A 25,266-nucleotide genomic window follows, 5' to 3' on the forward strand; every position below is an offset into this window, starting at 1 on the left:
AGCATCTGAATTGATTTCAAATGAGAGGTTGTACCAACTCTTTGGTCGTACTTATTAGCAGTAAACAATGTGCATAAGAGGGTCCAAAGTCGTGGAACAAAGATGCAAATGGATCTCCACTTGAATTGATTGGGTGGGTGGGTTGGTTGGCTGGCATCTAATATTGAATGTATTTGTGAAGCTAGCATGTCTTCAAACACGTTTTTGCCATTCTGGCTACACAATTTGAAAAACAGAGGGAGGTCATGCAACAAGGTTGCACAGGTCTATTACCTTACATGCTACTCGACTGAACTTTACAACTTACGTGACCTATTTTACCGTGTAACTAATACAGCAGATGCCATTTTGCACTGAGGCCACTAGGCCCTAGCGTCCACACAGCGCTGACAGTTTAAAGTAGATGCTTTATGAAGTGGGAGGTGCACATTTGACCTTCGTGCATCGACATTTACTGGGAGGTGACGGGGGCTAACGGCTAATGTTTTTCCAGCTCACTTTTGAGTCAGGAAGAGGATTAGGGCCAGTGAAGAGATAAAAAAGGTAGGCAGGATTCTGACTTTATTCTCAGAATTCTGACTTTAAAGAGAGAATAATAGTAGCACTAATAAAGTCAGAATTCTGAGAATGAGAATTGTGACAATTCGGACTTCAAAGTCAGAATTCTGTGATTAAAGTCAAGAATTCTGACTTTAAAGTTGGAATTCTCACTTTAAAGTCAGACTTCTCACTAATCACAGAATTCTGACTTTAAAGTGAGAATTCTCACTTTGAGAATCCCGCCAAACTTTTTTTCTCTCTCTTTACTGGCCCTAATCCTCTTCATACGCTCAGTTAGCGTTAGCTAAGCATGTGTTATATATATGTTAATGAAGTAGTTACTCTACTTTAGTATTTTTTTTCAGGTATTTAGTTTTATATGAAAACAAATATCTTCATTTATATTATTTACTTTGTCAAAGGTTTGTTACCTCAATGAATGACAACTAGCGAGATGTAAAATCAACATGATAGCATGAATTAAACCTATAACCAAGGTGTGGTGTGGCTCAGTGGTAGAGTGGTTGTCGGTTCAATCCTAGGCAATTGTGACTGCTTCTGATGCTGCTGTATTCAAAATGTAAAGTGCTTTGAGCGCTTTGTAAGGTAGAAAAGCGCTATCAAAATGAAGTACCATTTACCAAGATACCACCAGATGGCGAAAAAAATAAATACTCCTCTAACTTTAGCCTGTGCACATACAAAACATTTCAGTGAATAACAGAGTAGAGGTTCCAAATAACAAAAAAAATTTGCAAATATGCAAATTTGTGAAAGCTCGGGTTCACTGTACTCGCACCTTCACATTGGGAGTGTAGAGGTTTCTCAGAGAGGCTAATGCTGCAGAGAGGCCGTCGGCGCTGCAGCTGATCCACAAAGCCTGCAGCACACTGGATGACACGCCCGTTTTCTTACTCAAGCCCTGCCACACACACAGGAAAACAACATGAATGCGCACTTGTAGAGTACACAACTGAAGGTAAACATGAGAGGTCTGTGACAAGCGCAGAACAAAAAAAAACCCATAACAACGGACCGGCAATAATTCCCCAAAAAGTTTTACTGGCATCTTTCTTACCTTGAAGATGTGCGCCTTAAGAATGTGGTGTCCCAATTCCATGGTCTGTTGCCGATTGAGTTTCCCTTCTTGACGCGACAGCATGAATGCAATGAGAGCGTGACCAGTCCTGTGCAACACAATAGGGCAGTGTTTCCCCAACGTTGATTGAGCCAAAGCGCCCATTTTACATTCGGAAAACTCTCACAGCACGCCACAAACCAAAAAATGTCACGAGAAGTATGAATACGGAAATATTGTTGATGTCTCAATTTACTCACAAGTTGATTTGCTCATTGTGAAATCTAGACTTGATTAATCAAACAAAGAGCTGAAAATCAGTTGTAGGAGAGAAAAGCAAACTCAGTCGAGGAATAAGTTCTTCACTGCAATAGCACATATGGTAAAGATTCAAAGCCGCACTTCATAAGGTGAGCGTCGTATCATTAAGAGATGGCAGGCCCAGCTTTTCGTCTTGGAGTGTCATTAAAAGGACATGCATGATTGGAGATCACTTTGATTGGGTTACAATTCTCAGTAGTCGCAGCATACCAGCTTTTATCTGCATATTCATCGCGTCTGCCAAATCTCAAGCCTTTGTTTTAATGGATGATTAGAATTATGAAACGCTGCTCTGGTGGACTTAGAAATCTGCTCTTTGTGAGCACAGATAATGCGGAAGACCACAGGAGGGAAGAAGCAAACACAAATGATATAATCTTGTTTTCAGTTTCTAAAAAAAGTCAATTTTTAAATCTTTTGTTTAGGGCTGAGTCCAGCTGTTATTCAGTGTTCATGTTATTATTAATCTCTTTTTTTATAATTGTTCTTAGAATGTTTTTGTCAATATCTTTTTTGAGGACTGCAACCACAGACTACCAACAAGGGCTTCAGACACTTCATTGCTAGATGGCGGCAGCGAACTTCACAACATCAACATCAGTTCACAGTTATCCCACAATTAAAGTACAGGTATCATCTCCTTCGTTAGGTACAGTACAATACTGAGTCTGTAAAGCGGTATTTTTCTTAAACACACTACAAAAAAATCGTTTTCTAACAGGACTGGGACATATTAACGGCATTTCTATTAATTTCAATGGGGAAAGTTGATTTGAAATAAGCATGATTTGACACTTGGAAAGTAACCCTTGCACACATACCAACTTTGTCGTGACTGTTTTGGCCTGGGGTCATTGTGTTGTTATTGTCCTGTATTTGTCCCTTGTGTTGATGATGTCAGTTGCTATGCAGTTGCTATGGTCTTGCATCCGTCACTCCTAGGTGCTGTATTTATCATACTTTTTTTGTCATATGGGCCTTTATTCTGTCATATATAGACTGGTTCGAGCTGGAATTACCAAGTGACACTTTTGTCTATACGTCAAGGTTTTTTCATCAAGTATTCTTCGAGGAATCCTGAATCCAACCCTGCTCTCGTTTACTTTGTATTTTTGTCTATAAAGATTCTCTCTGTTTTGCTTCTGTCTCTTGTCCGCAATGTAAAAACTGCAACCTCGGGCGTATTTAGAACATCGACATCTGTGATGATGTTCACCTTTGGTACTCCAAATTTCAATCACAGTAAAACGAGTTTGCTGACCGTTGACCACTTCTGAAAATGGGAACGCAAAGTACTAACCTGGGGTCACAGAGGAAGTCTGTGCTCTCGCCGTCAGCCCTCCACACCAGCCACTCTCTGAAGGACGGGTGGCAAAACATACGCGTCTTGTCGCGCCGTCTGATGAGGAAGCCCGACAGCGAGTCCATGCGTTGCTGGAAGTCCTCCCAGGGCAGCTCCCCTCGGACGTCGCAGGCGTTGACGGCGTGGAACAGCTGCTCGTCGGTCATCGGGTGCAGCGAGGCCAGCGCCACGTTGAGGATGGGCAGCGAGCGCTCAAAGGCCGAATTGGTCATGAACTTCATGTTGCACTGCAGCTGGTAGAGCTCGGCCAGCGAGACGGGCACCACCTTGTAGCTGGAGCTCTTGATCACCAGGTGGCCCCTCTCGAATAGATCCAGGGTGAGTTTGAGGTACAGGTAGGAGCCCTGGCTGCGGGAGATGAGGTGGCCGCTTAGCTTTCCCACCGTGACAGGGTCCGCTTTTCCGTTGAGACTAATGTTGTTCATGATGTCCTTGCTGCCGCTGACACGGTACTGGATGTACGCGTTGAGGTCGTCGCTTATCTCTTTATTGTCCGAAAAGTCGTCCAGTGAGATCTTGGAGAAAGGCAGAAGGCTGGTGATCTCCTATGGAACATAGGAAGAAAACATCGAATTGAGTATAACTATAAAATACATGAAAGTCCTAAAACAGCCAGAACACTTCTCCATTTCAAATATTAATCACCTGCAACCACAATAAGTGACATGTACATTTTAGGATCTAACTTGCCAATCTGGTGTTGGTATCTGAGATGTTCCCCCCCCCCCCACTGAAAATAATATTGTTTTTGTATTATTATTATTATTATATCATCACAAGTGTGTAGATTCTTGATTAAAGTCAGTGGGAAAAAGCTTGGAGCATTATCAACCCATCATAACAATGCCGAGGCTGATCCCAAATCAAAAAGGACAAACCTCCATTGCAAAAGTAATTGAATGTTTTCTTGTAGTTCAATTATATTCAGCATGACCAAACATAAACAGACTTTTTGAGCAAAAGACATCCTAAGGCTACATGTCAAGAGTCAGACTTTTTTTTTTTTTTTTTTGCGCGCGTGATAAATATCAGAGGAGCATCTCGGAGCAGTCGGCGAGCAAACACACTAAGCCTTCAGGCTCGAGCAGACACTAGTGACTGGATGAAATGTTGATATGAAGTCAGGATGCATCAATACCACTTTTTTTCAGACGGAGTACAAGTTTAGACGGAGTACAAGTACGCTCGAGTACTCTCCGAAACCAAGTACTGAAAAATAAATATAAAACAGTTTCTTTAAAATTCCACAACTTTGTCCTTGAGGATTGGTGAAATCAATGCACGGTAATCCTGCTCTGCCTGTCTGGTGATGCAGTAACATTACTTGGCAAGATCTGCTGTCATAAAATTTGCACTGATAGACATGTAGGACTCAATCAGTCCTAATCCACTGAATGGATGCTGTGCTGTTGAAACTACAAGCGTGTGGATGTCACCATGGACCACCAGGCAAACTTTAGTAGGGATGCAAAGATAATGGCAATATTGTGATATCGCGATATTAAAACTGCCACAATATCGTCGTCGTCATGTCACAATATTAAAATCAGCAAATCTGTTAAAAAAAAAGTCAGGTTGATTTCCATTTGTGCAGTTCTAGCACCCTCTGGTGGCTAGCTTTTTAGTGCAGTTTAATTTTTACTAGGCATGTTTTGACCCTTCTCGGTTTAAAATCCACGCTAATGGTCAGATGAAGGGGAACTTGGTATATTATACTGAGACATTAGCATTAGAAAGTAAGTGTCTCAATATTAAGTGTTGTTAGAGATTGCAAGTTATTTATATGAATTAAAATGGATGCATGCTGTTATGTAAAGAAGCACGGTATTGTTATTTTTTTTGTTAACAATATTACGGCCTTTTTTTATATCGCCAACCTCCCCACAATATCGTGATAATCATCGTATCGTGATATCGTATCGTGATGTTTGGATATCGTTACATCACGACAATATTGTATACTTTTTTTGTTTTGCAGAAGAACTGGATAGACAGAATATGTGACCGTCTTCTGAATATGAATTACCTTCATTCCAAATGCCACAGAGTCAAAACTCTCTCTGTGGCTTAATTTCATGAGAGACAACTTAACAGGAAGGTTGTGAAGAAGCAAAGAAAGCACGTCTTTCAACTTGTGCTATAGTGCTGACAACAAAAAAAAAAGCCAAAGCAGCATACACAAGGGAATGTCACGGCTTAATCCTTGTATTCATCCATTTTCTATACCGCTTAGACAGACTACAGCCTGGAGTGGTCGCGAGTCAATCACAAGGCTGACAAAAACCCATACAATCACTAAGTGGAAACTGGACCGAAGCTGCTCGAACAGATGTCAGGAGAGTGAAGCATTGCTCTCTCAGTGACTCATTCTTAATGATTTGTTATACAATCGCTCACTTTTTCCTAAACCTGCCAAAATACGTAAAAAGTCATTACCATCCGATATTAGTAAAGAGTTCCTTACCAGCAAGCTGACACGGACAGTGACCACCAGTTTAAGCCAGGGAGGGAACTTGGTTATGATCTTTGTAATGAAGGAGGCAATGGTGTCTCCGTAGTCAGGCTTATGAAATTCAGCTTCATTCAGCCCGTCTATCAAAATGATGAGATTCTCCTCTGGAATCTTCCGCTCTGGAAAGACATAAACACAAAGATTTAGAGGAGTGAGATGTGCAGTCAGCTTGATATAAATCACATCCGTGATGTCACTTTTAAAAAGGCCAAAGCTGACATATTAAAACATCAAACGGCAATGTTTTTACCTTTACGAAGGTTGGCCAGAGGCTCAAGGACGCCCCTTCGGAAAGCGGCCATGGGATCCTGGACGCAGGAGCGCAGACTGAGCATGCTCTGGAGGTGGGGCTCTTTCAGCAAGAGCTCCCGGTAGGAATTAAGTTGGTGTGCTCGGCACAACAGGGCGGCGATGCTGTGCACAAACTCTGGGACCAAACAAGTGTAGGTGTTGTCTGCTTGGCAGTAATGATAGGCCACCACCTGTTAGACAACAAGATGGCGACGTGAGATGACACTTGGAAGATTGTGATCAGAGACAGATGACAAATCTGCCCCGAGCACTTCTCCTTTGCAAAGGCTGCCGACAATAAAAGGCCACTCAATCTCAGCTAAATTTTGACAGATTTGTGAATAATAACATTGGTGAAAAAGAAACCTTTGTGTACACAAAAAAAAGTCTTAGATCCTGAAAAATAGGTGTAAAAAGTAAAACTGTGTAATATGGCTTTGCTGGAAACAATATTCCCAGAGTTCATCGCAAATTTGCCATCACAGAAAATATAGTAGTCTTTTGGAACCAATCAGAGGCGAGAAAAATATCTGCCAAACTACCACAGAGCGCCTGATTAAGAAACTGGAAAGCGCTAAATCACCTCAAATAAACTCTTTAAAAAAAAAACATTAAAAATCCCAGGTGGACCTTTGAATCTGAGAAGGCCAAGGAAAGAGGTAGAACTGGTGAAGAAGGAAGGGAGATGCCTGCGGGGGTGGGCATAACACTGTCCTAATTATAGTCCAACCTGGAGGAGCTGACACACTTTCAGGGTCAGCGGGTGGGGAGATTGGGGGGGGGGGGGGGGGGGGGTTGACCTGCTCCTCTATTGAACACATCTCAATTGCTCGCTGATTAGTCATGCAACCTTGACCAGTTTCTGGAATAATCAAAGACTACTAGTACGAAACTAGCAAATATCATAGTTTCGTCCTAAATGTAACCCTAAACCCTTTGCTAATATTTTTGTGTGTCTGGAACAAATTAATTGCATTTACATTATTTCCTTTTGGAAAAATTGCAACCAAAAAATACGTTATTATTCATTCTATATTTATTTTTGTTCATCAGCATCAGCCTTAAAGAGACATTCAGTGATCCCCAGCGCCATCTAGTGGTCAAAGAATAGCATTAGAAGCACGCAGGAACACGCACACTACGGTGGCTCAGAGAGACAACATTTTGCAAGCCTACCTTCAATTCTTATATTGCGTGAGAAAACGAGCATCTCGGCGAGTGACGGCGAAAGGCCGAGCTCGCTGGAGCAGCTAACAAGGGTAAGGGTTATTATTAGTTCACCACTTAATGGCGCTAGGGATCAATGAAAACATATTTTACTTATTACCTAAGACAGTGGCTTTTCATTACAAGATGATGGTTCCAAGGCACCACTACAATATGGCATCTCACTCTCGCACCTTATTCAGGCTCTAACAAATGATCCCAATAACAACATCCCCCCCCTATTTGTACCTTGAACCCATTGACCCCCACCCTCTCAGCACTTTAGCCAAGATGTACCTTTGCAGCCAGCCGTTTGACAGCCTCCTCCCTGCGGCGCTGCATTTCAGGCGTTCCGGGACAGCTATTGGTCCTCAATGTATTCGTGGCACTCGAGGGGGGAGTGGGCTGCGGGGGCTGGCTGAGAGGAAGTTCTGAGCTTGACCCAACAACACCTTCAAAAGTGATAAATCCTCTTAATTGCTGTTTTTGTTTTGGCGAGCATTATCGCAGAATTTTATAGCTGTCATTAAAATGTCTTACTTTTAGGAGAGGCACTCGGACTGTTGGATGCAATCTGTCGCATGCGTCCGCCATGGCAGCTCAGCGCGACCAGCCGGGAGATGATGGCCGTCTTCCCGTAACCCACGCTGCCCACGACCATGGCGCCGTGGCTCTCCGCGGACTCGCCGTCCTTCAAGACGTCTTCCAGCTTCTGGAAGAGCCAATCTCGGCCCACGAAGACGGAATCCATGGTGATGCTGGGCACCTCGAACAACAGGGGCTTGAGCATGATGTCCACCGGCTTGTAGGGAGTGAAACGACCTGGGGGAGGGAAAGGTCCGGAAAATGGGACATAGCATTGAAAACATTCCGTTTTCTATTACCCAGAGAGGTTTAAAGGTGAAATTGGGTTGTAATCCAAAATGGGTTTATCTCTCCCCAGATTGCATGTACAGTAATAGCACATATTGCAGTCACCTTTGGAGTCCTGAGTTGGCCTTCCCCCCGTATTGTGCCAGGGGAGGCGAATGGACGTCCGCAGCGGTGTGTTGCGCTGTTCATCGAGATAGCTCAGGTCTTCCAGTTTTGTGGAGCTGGTTGCTGTCGACACAGAAGAAGAGAAAAAGTGAAGAAAACGCTCGGGTGCATCTTGATTTGGTTTGTCGCAGTTGTAAAGTGCAAAGTAGAGAAATACATAATCCAGAGTGTGCTTTTATAGCACATTTGGTGTCTCCACGTGGAGATAAGGACACTTTTAACGGATACCATTATGATGCAGCGCAATGTAGTTGACAGTATCCCCAAGTCAAACCTTAAAACTCTTTCGTCAACACCGCACTCGACTATTGGAAGCGTTCTCCCCCATCAAGAGGGTGATTAAAATGAATGTTATGTTATTTTCAAGCGTCTGCTGGTATCACTTCTATCATTTGAATATTCTGTGAAAGGAGATTTAGAGTGCCGTGAGAAAACATGTTCAGAAAACAGTCAAATGCAGTCAGGACAGTTGATTTTATTTGGAGAAAATGATAAATGAAAGCTTGGCATGACAACAGACCTGACTAGATTTCAGGCAGTGTGCGCATTAACCCTCAAATTACTTACAGTTTCATCCATTCATGGTGTTTTTAATTTGAATGCAAATGCTTCAGGCACAACTGGTAAATGTAAATGGCACATTCTCCATGTCAACAGTCAACAAACACCATGTCACTCTCTTACAAACTTATTCTAGATGATGGCACACAGAATCAAGCAAGATCCTGCAAGGAAACAAAAGATTTCAAGACGAGACAATTTAATGAAGGAACAAAGCTACGCAAAGAAGAAACAAAGCTCAGATCTTGGCAAGAGGTAACTTTTTTTTGCACTTGAAAAATGACAATGAAAATCGTATACCTACTTTACTGTATTTTGACCTGAGCTCGGAATTTTGTTCATTTGTACTCAGTTTTCACAATGCTAACACCAACGTGTGGGCTACGCTGGCCTTATGGTTAGGAGTCACAGCCTTACTATGCATGTTGAGTTTTCACAGAGACTAAAGAAATTCTGAACTACGAAGATGTAGTGTATTTCTGGAAACTAACTGCAAATGTGTGTACGAAGCTTTAGCCTCCCGATAAGAGATGCACAAAGGCTGGTAGGGCGCTGATTGACTGACTACGGGAAAAGTGATTCAAAAATAAATCTGCCTAAAGACCCAAAGACAGAGGCCAACACACAAGATAGATAGTATGAACATGACCACGCCATGTTTCTCTGTATTTAGTTTAATTACGAGCATGTTTCCACACTTGACCTCGTACAACCTTCCTGCTATCATATCCATGTAATGCGCCTTAAATTTAGATTGCGCTAAAATAGTTGTCCCGAAGCTGCAAATTTACTCTGGCCTTCGTCTGCGTGATGAATGGTTGAGATCCTAATTCCTCTCTTCCTGTGTGCACGTGTTTGTGGATCTGGTTTGGGATTGCCAGAACCCTCTGCTGTTCGTGCTGATTCAATCTGTTATATTCTATCTGCTGCGAGCATTTATACACTTCCTGTTTTTTTTCTTTACGTTATCCTCTCTGGTTTCTTGGATGTCTGAATCTGAGCATCTGTTATCTCATTCTTAGGTTGTGTTTTTAGAATTAAAATCTGATTCTTTATCATATGAAGTCCGTTGGCTAGTCAGTCACAGCTTCTGCAGAACAAGTTAGCTTAGCGTCTAGCAATCCCAAGTAGTTCCAGAGTAGGAGAGAGGACGGGCGACGGGAAGCTGCTTGTTCGGACGTGCTTGGAGTCATTTTCACACTCGTGTGTGGTTGGTCGTAGGGGTGTTAAAAAAAAATCGATTCGGCGATATATCGCGATATTACAGCGCGCAATTCTCAAATCGATTCGATATGCGGCCGAATCGATGTTTAAACATCAAATTTTGATGGAAATATTTCACAAAACATCTAACTTGGGGTTAGGGTTCACATTTTAAGCATGGAAAAATGTCATATTAATGGAACATTAAGCCTTAATATTTGATTTCAATGTTGTTCAAACATGAAACAGATTGCATCTGTTTGTTAAATACAGTGGCTCACAGTTATAAGCCTGAAGTTTCAGGTAAATATACAAATTTTACAGTGTACATGAACAAGTTTAATGATTAGTAGTGATCGGGAAATTAAGCTTCATGAACCTTCATGATGCACTTGGAATTATTATTATTATTTTTTTACTCCTAAAGTGCTCTTGGCTTAAAGATAATAGTGATGGAAATTGATTACAATCCCACTGCATCTTTAAACCAAGAGTGCCATCTAGAGGAGTCAAAAAAATAAATTCACAAGTGCTTCATAAAGCTTCATTTGTTTGTCTGTTTGTCTAGTTAGCTGTTTAGCTAGCTAGCTAGCTAGCACCTTTAAACCAAGAGTGCCATCTCGGAGTCAAAAAATATCACAAGTGCTTCATGAAGCTTCATTGTCCGTCCACCCCTAGTTGGTAGAGTCCAAATTGTATACAGAAAACTGCTTCTCTAGCATCCAATCAAGTTTGGTGCACATCTAAAGCTGAATAAGACAACTTAGAAAGGTAGTCTCTGTCCAGTTGCAAGATTCCCTACAATAAACTGTCCAATCAGATTACATCTTTATCCATAAATGGTCTGATGATTAAATTGCTGAGTGTGCACCTTGCATCTTTTCCTTCTTTGATCAGGACCAGAGTAGCAATTGCAGAGGATGAGGGAAAACTTTTTGGCCGATGTGTAAAGCTAGCTTCGTGTGCGGGGGGGAAAAAAAGATATCTCTATAAACCCTCATCTCAAAACTGACCTCTCATTTCTCAGTTTTTCTTTCCCCACAAACAGAGGTTATATTACCTTTACCTCTTATACAAGCGTGGAGGGAAATCATTTCTCGCGAGCCGCAGAAATGTTGCAGATGACTGCTAAACAGCCCGATACGCTCCCTCAGCACGTTGCACAGAACAGACCGTACACCGTATGTAAATCAAACCGCAATCAGTTCAGTGCCAAACACGTCACATTGAGTCATAATTCAAAACACTGTCAGTGTAATATTCTGGGAATGTATTTTAAGAGACCACGATGTGCTATTATTCCTCTCAAATTTAATATAAGTTACTTGGTGGTGGAAATCCGCAGGTGAGCTACATGGTGAGCCAATAATTGTGAGTCTGTGAAAACGCATTAATGTACATTAATATCCCACGGTCTGCCTCTCAGTGGCCGTTCGTTGTTGAATAAAGCGATCGCCATGGTGACACGTGCTCAGTCCTATTGAAGGGCAGAATCAAAACCGGCGAGCGCTCGACTTTATCAGAGCATTTATTTGAGAGAGACCAACTCTTCTCTTTTTCAATCTGTGGCTCTTTCACTTCCTCTCTGTAATGTCCAACTAATTAAAACTAAACAGAATAAGAGTTGACATCAGTTGATGAAAAGACAAGGTCCTCGGTTCAGTTTTCCCTGCTTTGTCTAGTCAGCTTAAACAAATACAAATCGGAGAAAATAGCAACTTACGTCAGAAGCACGAGTGGTGCAAATTCAAGGAAAACCTCCCTATTTTTGTCTTCCCAGCATCAACTCGGCCCGGCCCGAACGCTCCTTAGCGAAGTCTCTGGAGGGGGCTCCCAGCGGATGAGCTCAGTGAGGCCACAAAAGCAATCGCTGTGCCCCAGTGCCCCCGTGCAGGCACACTGACAGCATTCAGCTTCCCCTCACGCTCGCACTCGCTAAATGAATGCGGCGCTTTGGAGGAGAGTGTCACCATGCCTGCCCTCACCGCCGGCATGCATGTATTGAATTTGTTTACGCAGGAAAGCTGCGACAGAGGGTGATCTGCGGGATACACTGATGGCGGGAAAAAAAAAAAGAGGAAAAAAAAGCGAGTTCTCTGGTTTCCAGTGTTTGATTTCAGTTTGAAATGAGCAGAAAGTGTGGAATTAATCAGTGGTCCTGGCAGGAGTCGGGCAAGGGTTTAGAGAGGGGCTTATGAAAGAGGAGCGTGTGGGACAATTAGAAGGATACACAAGTTAACGGTGCAAAGCAGGATAAAAGTATGCATGGCCAATAGTGACTATTAGAGGCGCTTCGCTCTAGAACTCTACGGATAAAGCAGGAACCTGACTTTTACATGCTCTTTCTGAAAATGACACATTCAGCATGATAACCATTTTTCCATTTTGTAATTCATCCAGTATTTTTCCTCGCTAGGCACAAATTTATACAGGCTTAAACAACTCCTTTTCGGCTTTCTGTCGAAACACACTTTTGATGCGGTCTGGCCTCTGCTGTAGGATATCAGCATTTAAGCTTCTTTTTCTGTCTTTTTCCCTTTACGTATTCCTACAGAAATACATTGTGACTCAAATGTTTATGATAGCGCAGTATTGTGATGAGATTCAAGGATGACACAAAGAGCAATAAATTAACATCTAGCCTCCTAGCGATGACTGCGGATGAATAATTACTGTATCTCTATTCAATGCAGCGGTTGTGCAATTTGGAGCTCAAACCAATATTAGGCTTATTATTGTGATTTGTGGTGAATTTCAAGTTTGGATTCATTTTCCCCAAGCATATTTTAGATCTGTTCAACTTTGGAGGCTTCACTTTTTCTGCATGTCCTCCTCGGTTTAAAGTAGCACTAAGGAACTTTTCAACCTTAATAAAATATTTTCATAACTCTTCTGAAAAAACATCGACTTAAAACTAGTTGAATGGTACCTTTGCCTTGGCCTGAGGGGGTCTGCATAATTTTTACTGTCACTAAGCAACTTTGAGGAGGATGTTAAGAACACTGCCACAAAGACGGAAGTCAATTTGAATGTCGACACACGATTACTGCTTTCCTGGCAGAAGCTGCAAAACAACTGAAAAGTTTTGTCTGAGGAGACCAAAGAAAATAAAAGAAAAAAGCAAGCTACCCGGATAAAAGTACAGTCAAGGATCAACATTGGCTCGATTTTCACTCGCTGGCATGAGCTAAAAAACAACGCAATGCGCTTGTCCTCATGGGAAATGTGGTCTTCCTTCAAGCATAACATTACCGCTTTTGTCCATATGGCACCGCCATAATAAACATAAACTGAAAGTTCCTTAGTGTTGCTTTAAACGCCATCATAAGCTAATTAGCAACAAACTGAATTTGGAATCGCTACTGCCACCTGTGGCCGAAAAATGAAATTGCATTTTCCCTTCTTCCCGTACACAATGCGTACGTTATGCAGACAGAGGGTGGGAAATTCGAACCCGAATCTGGCCTGAAGACTGTTGGCCAGAGGTTTGCAGGATTTCCCTTTATGAACATAAATGGTCAAATAAAAAGGCTATTGTAAAGATATTTTGGGGCAAATTGTTACAAAGTGCAACTTTAAACTTAGGATAGTATCTGGCTGAAAAATATATTAGTTGATGCATATTTCATTTATGTGAAATGTCCAACAAACCCTGTCACTGTGTTTATGTTTCATTTGGTATGTTTTCTTTTACTTGTTTTTTCCCAATAGCCTTTTATATTATGCTGGTGTAAACAACAGACTATCTCCACCATTAGATCAACAAAATCGCAGCAATGTTTTGTACATGGTGTAGATCCTCGCCAGTTATTAAACCACTGGGTACCGTCAATCGGACTTAACTGAGCTCTACTGTGACAGCAGCGAGTCGACAATGCGCCCCTTTAAGAGCCCGGCTGCAGTGACATACAGACACAAAGAATTCTTAGAGAAAGGACATTTCATCAGATGTCACTGTGACCTTTTTTGGCAGAGCTGGAGTTTTATTTGTGCCGTCTTTTCTTGCCTCAGTCAACCCATGAAGTCCATGACAACGGCAATTCATCACAACACACTTAGGATAAAGGCCTCCGTCTTTAAACAAGGTGACACTGTTAGAAATGACAACATTCATGGTCTGAGCCAAATTAAAATACTCCAGCAGATTGAGTCAATGATTGCGTGACATCTTTAAATATGTCCCATATCAGGTGAAGATGACTTCAGTCCCTCTAATAAAACACACATGCGAGCTGCAAATGTTACTGCAGATGTCTCACATGTAAATGCTTCGAAAGTGTTCACGACCTTGCTTGCCAATAAGCCACAGACAAAGAGATGATGCAACCTGACAAACGATTCTAGCTCGACATATGCAATGTGGAAAACAGTAGACCTTGGAAATGGAAGAAAAGGGAAAATGGAGTGAGCTCTAGCTCATCCTGGGCAAGACCACAAAGCTCTGCTGACTCACTGAACACCATTCCACAGCCACTCTCACTCCTTATACTTCATATATCTCAACTACAAGCAGCTCACTTACGATAAATATGGGATTCCAGTGGCAAGAAGACAATATGGCTCTTGGCTCTGTAATCCCTTTAAAAAGGCTTCAGTTAAATATGTAATTCCAAGTACCTACAGTATAATTATGAGTATGGCCAAAAGAGAATCTAGGACAGGAAACTCAATAATGGTCAGCAATGTAAAAACAAAAACAAAATTTTCATTCTTCTTTTTTTTTTTAATCTTCAAGTAGTTTATTTTGATTTGTAATGACCAGTATTGATTGGATCTCAGCAACCACTGGAAATGAGACGCACCCGTGTGTCCGGCTATAAACAAAAGAGCCCATATGTTAGTGATTAATAATGCAAATTATAATCTTCTGCATGCCAGCTTTGGTGCATGCTGATTCCACCCACTAGTGAAGTTTCCTTTTGCAATTATATACAAGATGGACTGCCAAATTGCAAAATTGCTCGGTAGGCGTCACGAATATTTGGAAATGTCATGATAGAACGTGAGTGGATGAGGGATGGTGGAGCCAAATGCAGGGAAACAGGAATCAAGTGCAATGCGTTGTACTTTAAGTAACCATAGGTAGAAAGGTGAGCAGACAACCATGACTTGATGGGACGGGGCTGGACTGGTCGCCATGACTGGAATGGTCGTCATGACTGGGCGGGACGGGAATGGACTGGTCGCTATGACTGGACTGGTCGCCATGACTGGGCGGGACGGGAATGGACTGGTCGCTATGACTGAACTGGTCGCCATGACTGGACGGGACTGGAATGGTTGTCATGACTGGACGGGACGGGAATGGACTGGTCGCTATGACTGGACAGGGCATGACTGGACCGAGTGTGACGTGACTGGACCTGGTATGCCTTGACTTGACTTGCTGTGGAGTGGCTATGACTTGGCTGGGGTGAGGACGACTTGGCTGTGACGAGGACGACTTGGCTGTGATGCGGACGACTTGGCTGTGACGAGGACGACTTGGCTGTGACAATGACTACATGGCTGTGACAATGGCTACTTGGCTGTGACGAGGACGACTTGGCTGTGACGAAGACGACTTGGCTGTAAGTAACAATGACTACATTGCTGTGACACTGGCTACTTGGATGTGGCGAAGACTTGACACGCAAACTTCCACGCTTAACATAGACAATGCTCCCACACCGACTGGACAAACCCAACAGACTAAATACACCAACACTAATGAGACACACCTGGGGAAACACAAGTGGCCGAGGGCACTGATTGGTCACACACTGGGAAGGGATTTTACAGTAGAACCCAATAGAGCCTGCACCTACAATAGTGAATCACAAAACTAATTTGATTATATAAGAGCAACTCGTTTGTCTGATCGTGAATAATAGAGAAAGGTGGGGGCGGGAAACCAACTGTATGCATTTCCCCTTTGAGACTCACCACGCCCACCTGAATCCTATCATGCTGTTTTCTGTCTGATCAAATGTCTTGCGGCATCACATGCGATTTCTATTTAGGAAGGGATAAAAATCAGCATTTGAAGGCAAGATCTTGGAAATGCTGCAGGTCTCCATGTCGAATTGTCTGACCTCTTTGCAGAGATAATAAACTTCCTCAGTTAGTTTGTCTTCAAGTATTTATTACAGTTATTCTCTATTGAAAATAAAGTCACTTTTTTCCCCAACACACGAAGCAAAGACTGTTCTTCCCAGACAGAAAACCTAATTGCGAGAATAGGTGCTGCCAGGCAGAAGGTGAGATATGAGGATTGAGACCCAAGACCACAGGTGCTGGCACTTACCTAGTGGAAATTAAAGTGTTTCATCATGCTCAGCATGATCAACGATGATAAAATTCGATATGACTGTCTGCGCGACGGCGGACTTTACAGAAATACTTTTTACTATCGAGAACAAGCAATTTCCTGGAAGAGGTACACCTCAAAAAGTCGAACTTGGCTCAACATCCATGATGTCAGAAACATTTCCAAAGTCTTGAGCTCAGTAACCACCTCGTAGCTGAACTTAAAGTATTTGATTTTTTGGGGGGAGGGGGGGGGGCAGTACTTTTTTATTTTTCATAAATAACTGCATACCTACTTTTGCATCCCCGTTAATTATATTTAATTTATGCTATTACTATGTTATCGCGTCTCAGGTCTGTGTGCAAGTGTGCATATAAAATAATGCCATATTTTCAAAAAACGGAAAAGACCAAGCCACATTTTGTCACTGTGGGGAGATTCTGTGCAAAAAGCCCATTGCTTTAGGATAAAATATGCTCTATATGAACTACATTTTCTCCCAACTGAAACTTAATACAGCCTATAGTAATTGTGTATAAATGAAGCAGTCTTCCCATGTCCTTGATTTCCTCCCTGAAGGCTTTGTCGCACGACGTAAAATTGGAGGTGTGAATTGTGAATGTACCCTCGAGGGCAATGCTGCATAACTATGACATCAGCCCATAAACTCTTGGAATACGCACACATAAAGAAAGAAGCCCACAAACCCACACACGTGAACTGTCAGATGTTTCCTGGCCTGCTCACTTTATGAGCTCGTACGTGACCGCGCCATTCTTATTAATGTCAAGAAGACATGTAAAAAAAAAAGGTTCAGGACTCTGGGGACCACAACAAGTCAGTCAAGGACGAACCTTATAATTGCAATGCGGGCACAGATTCAAGTGACCTGTGAAACCAAAGAAGAAGAAGAAGACACGCTTACTAGTTGCTAATGCTACGCAAACAAAATGGTGCATTCAGGGTACTTTAACAGAGTCGGAAACTTCGGTTTTCTTCAATAATAACATTTTAAGGGGAAAATAATCGGCCATTTGGCCCAACTGGCCGATTGTTTTGGCCGATTGTTTTGGCCGATTGTTTTGGCCGATTATAATCGCCAGCCACCTTAATCAGTCGGGCTTTAGTTTGCAGTGTTATTTTATTTCTTTCGTCTAACTTTTCACTGGTGCCTCCGGCTGCCCCCGGTCATACTTAGCATGTGCAGCCAGTTTCTCGCGTGGACTGAGATGTACAGTGTGATATTTTATATAGAGCTCCAACTAGCCTGCAGCAGTCCCATAATTCACTTACATACAGAATCAAACAATTATCCTATATTCAGCACAGAATAATAACTTCTCACAGGGTGGCCCATGCTCCTCTCTTTTGATGCTAAGTTAAAGCATAACCGCCTGTGATGACTTGATCTCTACGGGCCCCATACATGAGTTGGAGCTTTTTAAAATATGCTAAAATAGCAAACAAAACCCCAAGGTCAAACGTAGTAACAACAAAAATAGAGGGAAGCGGCGAGAGAGCGCACTGGTGGTGACCGAAGAGCGGGTGGGGGGTTTGACGAATATCAACTGTCACAGCTGTGTGGATATGGAGCACTCGGCCATAAAAGGGACGTACCGAGGCAGGAATGCAGAACAGATCAAGTCACACAGTGGCTTGGAAGAACACACAACACACGCATAACCCTTACAGCGCGCCGCCGGCCGGCTTGTAACGGAACTTCTTCATTGACTTAACATCTGCACGTCTGGTTTTTGCGTCCTGTCGCATTTGCTGACATAAGAAGTTCCAACGTGCTTCCGTTTCAGCCACTTGTCATCTCGCAGCTACACTTGAGCGCGCCCGAGAGAAAAGTGCGCCAACATGCGCAAGGTTATTAGGCTACTGGGTCTCATGTACTGTTTTAACCAAGTGTACGGTTCAGATTTGGCCACGTCGGTTTGCTCGCTTGATTGGCAACAGAGAAAGAATTGTCATGTCGAGTGGGAGGGGCTTGTAATGCCGTTAATTATGACAGCGGGATGGATTTATGACAGCTATATCTTCTTTATTGCATTTATTGGCAAGTAACTCGCTGTCAGGCTGCTATTATGTCAAACTACAAATACAGCTGACAGTTATCACCATCTTGCCAACACACCCTGGTCAAGATTTATTGATCTGAACTAGTGATAGACCAATATGGCTTACCGATACCGGTTATTAGTGGTCAAGGAAGACGAGAACCGATATTTCAAGCCGATATTCATTTGCAGTAAAAGAGAAAATATTAGCATCCAAATTAGAAAATTTTTCTTTTTTATTAATTTTTGCAGGGTGCTTCCAGGGACATTAACATGAAAATTAAAAACTAAGCAAATAAATAGCTCCCTAAAATGTTCTACTGTAAATAAAGTTTTCCAAAATGTCAACATAATTTCTTAATTTTAACATTTTGTTGTTGTTGTTTAAATGTGTAGGGACTTAGTTCTCAGTGTCAGCATCATCTTTTATGAAGTGGAAATTTAAATATATCCATAAATGAAAAGTTCCTGTGTTCCACTGAGCGATAAATGCATGCGAATGTGGCTAATTTGGGGGAATTTTCGTCATGGTTTGAAAAAGATCTTTGCAGACAGTGAAAAATTGCCTGAATATGTTCAAAATGTCTTTGCGACAAGTAAAAACATATTTTTGTCAAAATGCCAACTATCGGCACCGATAGTTGGCCTGGCCGATAATCGGTCTATCCCTAATCTGAACCGTACCGTAGTGAACAGAACTAAACCGTACCATTTGGTGTAAAGTGCCAAATTTGACGTTGGCTCCAAAATAGAAGTAAAAAGACTTTTACCTGCTACAGAGTTGGGCCTGGGCATCATCAGAAGAGAGGATGATTGTTGTGAGTATTGATTCGGTCCCTCAGACGTGTGGCATGATTGTTGCGGAGGTCCGACAGCCGCCGCCGCTAACCCGCTGCTGTGCTGCTGGTCCGTCCTGGCCGCGTTATCGGCCGGCGTGGCGGAAGCCCCGATGGAGTCTTCCTCTGCCACAGGAGAGCAGGTGTCGGCCCGCATCGTCTGCGCCAGGCCATGGCGACCGTTGCCTCTCAGGCTGCCATCCTTGCTCCACTCCAGGCTGGAACCGCTGCGATCGTCATTTTCCGAGGAACTGGTGATGGTGGCTAGAATCAGATAGATGGAGAAGAATTTGTGTATGTGTAACAGATTTAGCATTTTTTCAACAACTATCTGTAAAAATAACTTCATGTCATCAGGATACAGCAGCATTTCCGCATGCGCAGTCCAGCTGATAATTTTCTTGGCTCGATTAATTCGGTTAGCAAGAAAAGTTAAAAAGAAGGAATTGGACAGCTCTCAAGATAAATCAGGAGTAAACAAACGTAATCAGATCATCAGATCTAGTTTCAAAATATACAAACCGGTAATATTTCGTGTTTGGCAACTTTACAACATGTATAAACCGTGCTACCAACTAGGGCCGCAACTAATGATTATTTCAGCAATCGATTAATATGTCGATTATTTTTTCCATTAATTAATGACTCGGATAAGACAAAAAAAGTATTTTCCCATCACTTTTCAAAAAGCAGGCATTATTTCAAACTGATGCACAAACATAACATAACATTACGTAGTGTAACGTATCGTAATATAGCATAGCATAGCATAGCATAGCATAGCATAGCATAACATAGGGGCTTGTCGGGGATTTGAACCTCTATCAAGGACTACAGAAATCTTTATAATAATATTTACTGTTTGGAAGCTGAATTTCTGAGCATTTGGACAATTTAAAAAATAAATAAATAAATCTAAACTAGTGCTTTCAATATTGAATATTTTTAGAATCGATTAATCTATCGATTATCCAATCGATTAATCAACTAATCAGATTCATTTTAATTTTGCATTAAAGTGTATAGCAAAAGCATTTTTCTCCTGTTTATTAACCAGTGATTGGGGTTTATTTCGTACTTCGTGTTCGTATAGTGAATCAGGGGAGTGCGGATTATTGTTGTACTAGGTTACAGGTTCGGTCATTGATTTCCAAAGTAAAAAACTGATGTTTGCAAATGTCTGATTTTGATTAAACAGAAGATAATGAGTCTTTTTTCTTGAAGGACTACAGAAATTAGTCAACAATTACTGTTGATATGCTTAAATCAGAGGATTTAGACCATTTTAAATAAAAAAAAATGGCTCCAAACAATTGCTCGATTATTAGAATAGTTGTTGATTCCTTTTTACACTTCTAAACTAAATGATTAATCAATTATCAAAAATAACTAACGATTAATTTCCTAATCGATTAGTTGTCGATTAGTTGTTGCACCGATGTAGCATCCGTGGCTAACGTTGGCTTTTATACAGTGCACATTGTACGTACAGTGCTAATGTTCCAAATTCCTGTTGCCATTGTTGTAATGAGGAGAAAAGCACTGCCTGGAGAAGTTGTGCAAAAGTGGAGGTCATCGTGGATGTAGCACAACTTCACATAGCTTATGTCACATTGTTCTGGTGAGTCCAGACAGGTCATGAAAAGAAATCCTTTAATCTTCTAAGGCCAGCCCAAACTTGTGAGTCAAGGACCATAGTTACACGGTGATAGGCAACTGGTCATGTCAACCACCGGGTTCATCTTGTGTCACGCAAAACCAGATCAATGGTTTCATGGCATCGAGATGTTTGTGGATCAATTGTAGGCGTCTGACTTCCGTTGTCTAAATATGAAACGGATCGGAACTATATTTCAAAGTCTGTGTATTTCCACCAAGGAGCTTTAGCATCATAAAGTCGGATTAATGTGCTTTAGAAATTCAGAGTCTGAGTAAAACATCAAAAGGGTAAGAACCGGTAATCGCAAGAATCAAGAATCTGACTACTGGAAACAATCTAGCTTTGTTTTGTTTTTTCCATGTTCACAAACGTCCTAAAAATCCTCTCACAAGATTTCTCCCAAAAAGTGAGGAAGCTCCATGCACGCAAACTGTAAATGTTACCCGACAGCATGTCTCCTCCTGGCCAGTTGCCATGACGGGTGTGCATTATATGGCAGGCGCCATAAATTATTTATCAGCCTGCTATGAATTGCTCTGGGGAGACAGGATGACAGACTCATGCTAATTGTGCTCTTTGAAGACTGTAGACGCTGCAGTATTGAAAATGCAAACTGTTGTGTTACGTCGTACGGTTTTGGGCTGTAATTGTTTGCTCTGCCGGACCATCATCCGCTTTGTCCGCTGATCTTAGTAAGGGTGGTAAATAGGCAACCCAGTCACGTGATCGTAAAGTTTGCTGGTGATCTCTCCAGCTTTATATTCAACATGCAGTTTGAAAATCAATGAAACATCAACAGAGCAGGACAAAAGCAGACTGAAAAACACAACAAGCATCGCCGTGGACGCAATCCTGCTTAAAAATAAGAGCGACCGGCCTGAAATGATTCGTTTGAAGAAAAATAACCGACCTTTTGGTCATCGATTACGGCTATGAGGCACGTGTACAATAGCGCGGAGCTTCTCTTACCTATGATTCCACTGTCCTTACTCTCGAGTGTGGAGCTCGGGCTTGTGATGGTCCCGCAGGGGCTGGCGCGGCTGAGAGGGGGTCGGCTCGTGGTGCTGTTGAGCGTGGAACACGGGCTGTCTGTGCAGGGCGACGCGGTGCTGCTGGTCAGTGTGGAGCAGGGGCTGATACCCTGGTTTGTCACAGAGCACTGGGTGGGGTGGGGGGGTGGGGGGTAGAGAGAAAGTTGAGGCTTGAACCGGGAACGTGTTCAGCAAATGACGTATCAGAGACAGCAAAAATGCATCCCTACAAGTAATCCAAATGAAATGAAACTTTGTAGTAGAGGTGGACCTCGGGGGACTAAGCGTTAACAGACACATCACCCAAATGTGTAAGAGTAACTGTGGTATTAATAAATTAAATAAACTAAAAAAAAAACGTAGCATGCAACAGGGCTAACCCACAACTAACAATCTGAATATATGCAGCCCTATGCAGCAGTGGAGGATGCAGCATATGATTTGGCGCAGAAGAAAATGAACAGAGCAGCATTTATCTATTCCTGCAATGGAGAGATGATGGAGATGATTAATGAAAAAGTCCTGTCAACCCCCCCCAAAGAATTATTGACAATAATATGTTATATGTGACCTCACTAGTCTAAACATGACATTCTGATTAATATCACATTAGTGGAATATGAGTTATGAAGCAAAATCCAGCCGTTTTTGTCCATCTCAGGGGGCGGCCATTTTGCCACTTGCTGTCGACTGCAGATGAAATCAATGGGGCTCAGGGCTCAGGCAATGATCAATCACGGCTTAGGGCTGGGCAATTAATTGAAATTCAATTACAATTTCAATTATTATACTCAATCATTACAAAATCTGCATAATCGTAAAAAAAAAAGATAATTAATACAAATTTTTGAATTGTTATACATTTGCACTTTTGAAAATGTTTTAAATAACTAATTTAATAAATTTTGTGTCATTCAAAAGGAACTTGCATAATTGTAGTGTTTCAAAGAATTTTGTCTTAATATTTTTTATTTGTTTTTTAACATTTTCTTGTTTTGTACCAAAAAATAAATGATCCAACTTCAAGTTTTTGCCAACATAAATAATATACATTATTATGAATATATATTATTATAATTTCTGTTTGGTCCAAAAGGAACTTACCTAATTATAGCGTTTCAATTTTTTTTTATAACTGGTCTTAATATTTTTAAATGCTTAAACATTTTCTTGTTTTGTACCAAAAAATAAATAATCGTTTCAATAATCATGATTTCAATTATTGCCAAAATAATCGTGATTATTATTTTTTCCATAATCGAGCAGCCCGAGCTGAGCTGTGATTGGTTCTTACCTGAGACCTGAGCAACTGTGATGTCATCTTCTGCCGACAGCAAGTAGCAAAATGGCCGCCTCTGGCTGGGTTTTGCTGCTTAACTCATATTCTACAAACCTAATATTAATTAGAATGTCATGTTTAGACTAGTGAGGTCACATGCAACATTATTGTCAAATATTTGGGGGGGGGCTTGACTTCCCCTTTAAAGGGAAAAAGTGATTAGTGCTTTACTGATAAAATTGCATTAAAAAAAAACCTTGTTTAGGAGTATTTCATGATGTAGTTTTGCTCCTCCAGGATAAGCCTAATTGTAATTGAAGTAAATATTCATAAAAATAAAAATAAACATTTGAAAAAGTCTTCTAGGCAATAAATCAATCCCCAAAAAAAGTAAGTACTGCAGGTAAGTCAGGACTGTGAGAAAAAAAATCCTTCCAAGAATCCTTCACATTTTCATTAACATTTTGGGCCCATATGGAAATCTGATACAACCACACACACAATCTGAACATGATCCAAATAAAACTTTGGGATGGGCTAACATCTCTTGAGCAGATCCAAATGCATCCCCCGCCCCCACCCCACAGGTTCCACTGGTGGGACACAATAATATAAAACCAATCAAGAATTTGGTGAATTATTCCACAGCTGCTAAACCTCAACTAATAAGCACTGTCAATCAAAACCCAATTTGGAAGCTAAATTAAGGACATGATGAGTGTCGAATGATAATAATGGTGAATAATGAAGTTCATTACTGATTGAGATCATGCGAGAACAACACGCAGAAGCTCCGCACAGGATCATGACACACTTGTGAACCCAAATACAGCCTGAGAGAAATGCACGTGTTTTGAAAAAAGATCTGCTTTGTAGTACAAATGGCACGTTGCCCAGGCCACTGAGCATGTGTGACAACCATACAGCAGCTGCATGACAACCATAACAATCCGAATCTGTGCGGGTTATCCAGTTCAACCGTTGCCTTTGACAAGTATTCTAAATCGACACAAAACACTGTACAATTGCAAAGGGCGTCCTCGCCACAAACACGTTTGAATATTCCAAATGTGCAACACTCAGCAATGCATCCATCCATCCATTTTCTATGGAGCTCATTCTTATAAAGTGTCGCGGGTGAGCCAAAGCTTATAACAGCTGACTGTAGGCAAGAGGCGTAGACTGGTCGCTAGCCAATCACAGGGCACAACACTTGGATTACTAAACCTAATCACAATGAATTGTACAGAAGAAATAAATAAATAAATGTACATTACATAAATAAAATAAAATATATATATATTTTTTTATATTGTCGCTATTCATTGAAAAGCAGCCCCCCCCCCCAAATCTGTACGTTTGCCTCTTGCCCAAAAAAACAAAGTAATTTATGTTATTTAGCAAATTGAAAAAAGAGAGGCTACGATAGATAACAAAACTATGTAATTGGAATACAAGTCTGCTGCTATTGCTGTACATTGTACATTTACTGAAACGTTGATCTTTCAAATGACTTCTTAAACAATCAACAAGTTAATGTTATTTTTAAAGCGTGGATGTAGCTCAACCTCCCTTCTCTGATGGCAACTATTTGAGACAGAATCAACCTTTAACTAGCTGCAATCAAGCAATGCGGCTCGAACCATTCGGTTCATGAGTCAAGGTTTGTTAAAACATCGTAGCAGTGATTGTTGATAATGTCAAACAGAATTGCATGTATAAAGCAATAGCTTCACCTTCGGCAAACAAGTCTGTTTAGCTTAAAGCTAACAGACAGACAAATAGCGTGATAGAACGTTATAAGCAACTATGTCCAGAGCCGTACATAGAGAGAGTTTGGCCAACTCTGTTTCAGCAAAGTAACATGGCGTCCATATGTCATGTGACCAGCAGTACTACGCTGTGATTGGTCAACTGCTGGTCACATGACATACGGACGCCACGTTACGATGCTGAAACCGAGTTGGCCAAACTCTCTCTATGTTCGGCTCTGAC

At 41.6% G+C, this 25,266-nt stretch overlaps 1 protein-coding gene across 3 annotated transcripts in view; it reads right to left on the bottom strand.

Annotated features, from left to right (window-relative positions):
• The window catches only part of tanc1b (tetratricopeptide repeat, ankyrin repeat and coiled-coil containing 1b), an 89,237-nt gene that overhangs the window by 19,311 nt on the left and 44,660 nt on the right, over positions 1-25,266 (bottom strand). For 2 of the 3 annotated variants that reach the window (XM_086090797.1, XM_086090796.1), the window contains exons 6-15: positions 21,931-22,120; positions 19,236-19,565; positions 8,290-8,412; positions 7,852-8,133; positions 7,609-7,763; positions 6,065-6,296; positions 5,767-5,933; positions 3,240-3,847; positions 1,619-1,727; positions 1,340-1,462 (exon numbers count right to left, since the gene is read on the bottom strand). In XM_086090797.1, coding sequence (XP_085946923.1) covers positions 1,340-1,462; positions 1,619-1,727; positions 3,240-3,847; positions 5,767-5,933; positions 6,065-6,296; positions 7,609-7,763; positions 7,852-8,133; positions 8,290-8,412; positions 19,236-19,565; positions 21,931-22,120 — 2,319 coding nt within the window. Of the gene's footprint in view, positions 1-1,339; positions 1,463-1,618; positions 1,728-3,239; positions 3,848-5,766; positions 5,934-6,064; positions 6,297-7,608; positions 7,764-7,851; positions 8,134-8,289; positions 8,413-11,836; positions 11,936-19,235; positions 19,566-21,930; positions 22,121-25,266 lie in introns of those variants that run through there. The other variant, XM_086090798.1, reaches the window with a different exon arrangement.

Source organism: Leptonotus elevatus, chromosome 12 (genome assembly GCF_054856555.1).
Source record: "Leptonotus elevatus isolate MCC_2025b chromosome 12, RoL_Lele_1.0, whole genome shotgun sequence".
Classification (NCBI taxonomy): Eukaryota; Metazoa; Chordata; class Actinopteri; order Syngnathiformes; family Syngnathidae; genus Leptonotus; species Leptonotus elevatus.